At 34.7% G+C, this 6,270-nt stretch overlaps 1 protein-coding gene across 1 annotated transcript; it reads left to right on the forward strand.

Moving 5' to 3' along the window:
* Window positions 1-1,074: 1,074 nt before the first annotated feature.
* LOC128553010 (heat shock 70 kDa protein 12A-like) lies at window positions 1,075-3,727 on the forward strand. The gene is made up of 2 exons (XM_053534115.1): window positions 1,075-2,086; window positions 2,490-3,727. The coding sequence occupies exons 1-2, from the start codon at window positions 2,068-2,070 to the stop codon at window positions 3,542-3,544; spliced, it is 1,074 nt and encodes a 357-aa protein (XP_053390090.1). The 5' UTR covers window positions 1,075-2,067; the 3' UTR covers window positions 3,545-3,727.
* Window positions 3,728-6,270: the final 2,543 nt, after the last annotated feature.

Here is a 6,270-nt window from a genome sequence, read left to right on the forward strand (position 1 = left end):
TTTAAATGTATTTTTCAAAATCTTTCAGGTGTACATTGAACAAAAGGCAATTATATCATCAGACAGTTTATTAAAATCAAACAAAAATCTATTACAGAACTGCTATAACCTGTATAAATAACAGCATACATGTGTATTATTTTTTTTCCAGTGATACAAAAAATAATGCCTAAGTAATGCTAAGCATTAGCATTAGCATTACTTACTTTGGCATTAAATTAGCATTATTTTCAATGCTAAAATTGTGGCATTAATCATTACTTGGCATTATTTGAAAAAAATAATGCATTACTAATGCATTACCATTAGCATTAGCATTACTACAACCCTGCTTACATGCTCTTTCGGTGAAACAGATATATGAGATGTGTTCACAACACGCTTTGTAGGTGTTATGGTAAGTAATAAAATCAAGTTGAAGAAATGATGATCGAGATGAGGTGTTATCTTAAGCTCATTCATCTTTTACTTTTTCCAGTTTTAATTATTCGACTTCTGCAATTTTCTAATGAAAGAAAGATGCCATGTGTTCGGAACAGGTTTTGTAGGTTGAAAGTTAATCTGGTGTTTATTTCTCTGTTACTTATTCGCGTTTGAATAAGGGATAAGGAATAAGAAACAAAATGAAACTAGTTACTTATTCCTTATCCGACTTACGATATTTCTCGGCGAAAAAAGATATGGCATGTGTTCAGAACACGTTTTGAAGGTATGTTAGTGAGTAATTTAATCATGTTGAAGAAATTTATTTTGTTGTTAATTTGTCTGTTACTCATTCGCGTTTGAATAAGGAATAAGTAACAAAATGAATCCAGTTACTTATTCCTTATTTGACGTATATCATTTCTTGGCGGAAACGATATGACATGTGTTCACAACACGTTTTGTATGTCTTATAGTGAATAATTAAATCATGTTGAAGAAATTGTGAACGAGATCAGACTTTATATGGTATTAATTTGTGTGTTACTTATTCGCGTTTGAATAAGGAATAAGTAATAAAATGAATCCAGTTACTTATTCCTTATTCGACTTTCATCATTTCTTTTTGAAATAGATATGAGATGTGTTCCGAACACGTTTTGTAGGAGATAAGACTTTATATGCTGTTAATGTTTCTGTTACTTATTCGCATTTGAATAAGGAATAAGTAACAAAATGTAATTAGTTACTTATTCCTTTTTCGAAAAAGGAATAAGGAATAAGTAACCAACTTTCTCGTCATCAAATCAGTGCTAAATGTTGATCTATTAATCAAAGATACTGGAAAACTTAGTTATCTAAACACATCGTCAAACAATGACACGTTTTTCTTGATATCTCACTTCTAAACGAAATATCAAGGACTAGAACCCTTCGATTTGAAAAAAAAATGTCAGCTTGTACTTGCGCACGGTTATATCTGCTAAGCTGTTATGGAATTTGGTTGTAATGAAATTTGATACGCGAAATTGATTAATAGTTCATCGGAACGACCTCACCTTTCAAATGAAACAAAGAAAACTGACTCGCTCGCATAAATTTTACATAATTTATTTTATTATTTTTTTTTGAATTGTGCGGCCGATCAACAATAGCAAACTGTTCAGTAACAGCGTTTTAGACATTACTTTAACTACTCCAACCTATTTAAATATTGCCCCTATTGGGACTGTGGCTATTTCTATTAACTGAAATTGAAACACTTAAACGAAAGCTATAGACAAACATATAAAATGCACATGATCTAAGAATACGACTACTTCGGAGAAGATAGACTTCTTTTTATTACAAAATTACTTTGGATCACTTGCCCTTTACCTGTGGAATCAACATAAACGGCATCTTACCTTGTCATTTTTACGTAAATGGTACGTTATATATACACAAAGTTTGCTGCATATAAAAGTATGCAAGTTTATATAATCATACAAACTATCTTCTTCAATGTATCTATGAACCAATATCTTTTAGGCTGGAATAGAAACCGAACGCTTAAAATTGGCTTATGAAGCCGCAGCAGCCTCTATTTTGTTCCAGACTATCAAGGAAGTCAAACCATGCCTTTTAGAACCAGGAAACCAATACATGATCATTGATCTTGGAGGTAATCAAAATTGTAAACAAGTCGATTTTGTGTGGCAAAGAAATATATCATGTACCAAGATATTACTTAAATTTATCGACGGCTTCTTCAGTATATAGAAAGATGTCACAAATAGATATATTTTCTTTGTAATATATATAGGAATCATAGCTATAGGTAGTTTCCGGTTAGTAGGGGAGATGCATTGCTTGTGTGATCTAACTCTAATTTTTATTTCACCAATGTACAAAGATACTTATTAAGTGCAAGTTAATAAGGGGATATATTTTTACGTTAAAAAAACGCATAAAATGTAGAATGGCACGTAATTTTGAATTTTGTTTATTGTTTTACAGTCTATCTATTCAACTTTGATAAAATATTATTTGAATTAAATTAGTTTATAAAAATGTTTGTACTTTAGGCGGGACAGCTGATATTTCCGTGCATCAGAAGCAGACAAACAACAAATTAAAGGAACTCCATCAAGCCAGCGGCGGGCCTTGGGGAGGCACAGTTGTTGATGACAACTTCTTAATATGGCTGACAGATATATTTGGACGTCAAATCATGGACACATTCAAAAAAAAAGAAATGGAAGACTATTTTGGCTTACTTAGAGAATTTGAAATTAAAAAGAGAAGCATGGATCCAGAATCCAATCAAGTAATTACCATGCGATTGCCAGTATCACTTACTAAACTTCATGAAGAAATTGCACACGTTACATTAGACACCAAAATTGACGACAAGGGATTAAAGGAATTTGTTCAATTGAGAAATGAAAAAATGAGAGTCCATCCTTCTATTGTCAGGACATGGTTTGATGTACCGATCATTAATTTGAAAAGTCATGTCAAAGATGTTCTTTTAAAAGAAAACATGGAAAAGGTCGAAATGATTTTTCTAGTCGGAGGATTTAGTGAAAGCAAATATGTACAAAAAAGCATAAAGGATGCTTTTCCAAGAAAAAAAGTTATTATTCCTGATGACGCGGGTTTAGTTATGCTGAAAGGTGCTGTATGTTTTGGGTACACGCCGAATACCATATCCTCAAGGATCATGCCCTTTTCATATGGCTTGCATACATCGCAGGAATATGATAAGGTTCAGCATGCTGGTGCTACAGTTAAAAAGCTAGGCGGCGTTAAAAAAGCTGCAGATCTGTTTGATGTAATCATACATGCCGGAACAAGGGTAGAAATTGGCAAAACAATTCGCAAAGGGCCCTACAAGCCGAATAATCCAGTTAAGACAGTATTAGATATATACAGAACAAAAGAGGAAAATCCGAAATACATAAATGATCCTGGATGTATACGTGTAGGCAGACTTAACATTTCACATCCAGGTGGTAAGTCGCTAGACGATAACACACTGAGCGTGGATTTTACGTTTGGTGACGCAGAACTAGTAGTGACAGCAGAAAACATCAAAAAGAAAAAACTGTATTCGACATGTATTGACTATGTCGGGTAGGTTTAAGAAATCATCTGCTTGAAAAAAACTTAGCAGATTGTGTTAAAAAGGAACTCTGACTTTGGGAAGAAAATTTTTTTCGTGATGATATACGAATATACGCAATTACTTTTTGCTCCATATATTATGTTTCAAGTGACGTTCTGCATGAACACGAAAACTAAATATATATATATAAAAGAGCATTTTTGTGTTTTACGTTACATGCCTTTTGTTGCCTTTACGTATGTTAGGGTTTCACCGGGCGGGGATAACTTTTATTTACACTATCTTGTGACTTTGGAACATAGTGTAGAGATAGACCCTTAAATTTTCAGTGATAGAAATACATTAAATAAAGTCTTGAAATTGATTTCCAAGTCCTTGAAATAACCAAAAATGTGTTCACAAATGTGAAATTTATGATAATTTTGTTAATATCAAATAACAGAAGTTTTAATATTTAATTTAAAGTTGTGACCGGCAAAGAATGACAACTCTTGCCTTGGGCTAGTACTTAGAAGAAGAGATATCTATTAATTTACTTCCCTTGAAACTGCACAATTGAGTGGAAAATGAAAACGGTTTAAGACACAATATAATACTTTTTCGCACAACAAAAACATTTAGAATTTATTCATATGTGTTTGATTTACCCTCAAAACATGCTTCCTATGATTTTGTCAACTTACTTATGGTAAAAAATTAACTTTTAACAAGCCGATAATAAAATGAAATACCATTAAGTATTTTATAGTGCAGATAATACAGTTTTGCTTGTATCAATATGTCACAATAGAAGCACTTTTGTAATACAGAACACCTGGTAGGATTAGTAAAGGTGCAATTATATTGATCTCTATTTCCTATGCCTACATAGTGGGGGTAAGGGTGAGGTTAGGTGCACCATAAACCGGTTTAAACTCCCCAGTGGTGGTTTTGCCACTGACCGCTCCAAGGCGGTGCCCCACTGTGTTCCTGTATTTGTTTGTTTTGTCCTTGTGTGTTTATTTTGTGTGTGTAGTGTGCGAGTGTTGTTCGTATGCGCCTTTGGGGAGGTCGCGGTTTGGAACGTGGCTTACCCTGTTGGATATTCTTCCTTGTATTTTTGCGGTATTAGTTACTCTTGAACATACATAGATAATTGCTTTACAAGTAGATAGCTGATTATATAAACATCGTTGGAATTAATACAACATAAAAATTGCTGCCGTTTTACAAATTCAACACAGTAATTTGTGTGGAATCAATTTATTCGCTTGTTTTTGATTTAACGTATTTCAGTTGTGTAATGGCGGGCAGTTAACATAACCAGTGTTCCAAGATTCTGTACCAGTACAACCTTTTCTCTGCCAAATTCTCCACACGAAGCAGAGGCGGAGGACGAATGATGTCAGACACAATGTCTTTTATTAAATTATCACGGATAACATGCGCCTTCCCAAGGATCGAACTCACGAACCCGTGATCCGTAGATCAGAGGTATTAGTATCTACTTTTGGGAGACCAAACTAACAAACAGCATGTCAAGAACGAATGTTACTCTGAAACTGCCTGTGCTGGAGCTGCAGTTTGCAAACGGTGTTACTTTAGAAATTTTCTGCTGTTTGTTAAATGTAGTGCATGTTTAATAGTATAAAACGCACACAAAATGGCAGGCTGTTACATTCATTGTATTTAATAACATAATTGTAGTGTTCGAATTTAAACTGTGTCGTCTGTTAACGTATTCCATTCACATTTTTTAACAGCTTAAAGAATTTCTTGATATATCTAATACTGAAATGTATTTCTGGAAAAAGCAATGCATAATATTTCAGCACCGCTTGTCGGTCTGTCGGTCGGAATGTAGACCAATCCGTTTCCGGATGATAACTCAAGAATGCTTAGACCTAGGTTCATGAAAGTTGATAGGGAGGTTGGTAATCACAAGCAAATGATCCCTATTGATTTTGAGGTCAGTATGTCACAGGTCAAGGTCACAGTGACCCGGAACAGTTAAACAGTTTTCCGGATAATAACTCAAGAACGCTTGGGCCTAGGATCATGAAAGTTGATAGGGAGGTTGGTCATCACCAGCTGATGACCTCTATTGATTTTGAAATGATATGTCTAAGGTCAAAGTCACAGTGACCCGGAACAATTAAACAGTTTGCGGATGATAACTCAAGAACGCTTGAGCCTAGGATCATGAAAGTTAATAGGGAGGTTGGTCATGACAAGCAGATTACTTCTAGTGATTGTGAGATCAGTAGGTCAAAGATCAAGGTCACAGTGACCCGGAACAGTTAAGCTGTTTCTGAATGATAACTCAAGAATGCTTGGGCCTAGGATCATGAAAGTTAATAGGGAGGTTGGTCATCACATGACCCCTATTGATTTTGAGATCAGTAGGTCAAAGGTCAAGTTCACAGTGACCAGGAACAATAAAATGGTTTCCGGACGATAACTCAAGAATGCTTTGGCCTAGGATCAGAAAAATTAATAGAGAGGTTGGTCATGACCAGCCAATGACCTGTAATGATTTTGAAGTCATTAGAATAAAGTTCAAGGTTACAGTGACCCGGAACAGTTAAACCGTTTCCAGACGATTTCTTGAGAACGCTTGGGCCTAGGATCACAAAACTTGATAAGGAGATTGGTCATGACCAATAGATGACCCCTATAGCTTTTTAGGTCAGTAGACCAAATTTCAAGGTCACACTGACCCGGAACAGTTAAAAGCTTTCCGAATGATAACTTGAGAA

The sequence above is a fragment of the Mercenaria mercenaria genome, unplaced genomic scaffold (genome assembly GCF_021730395.1).
Source record: "Mercenaria mercenaria strain notata unplaced genomic scaffold, MADL_Memer_1 contig_3380, whole genome shotgun sequence".
Lineage (NCBI taxonomy): Eukaryota > Metazoa > Mollusca > Bivalvia > Venerida > Veneridae > Mercenaria > Mercenaria mercenaria.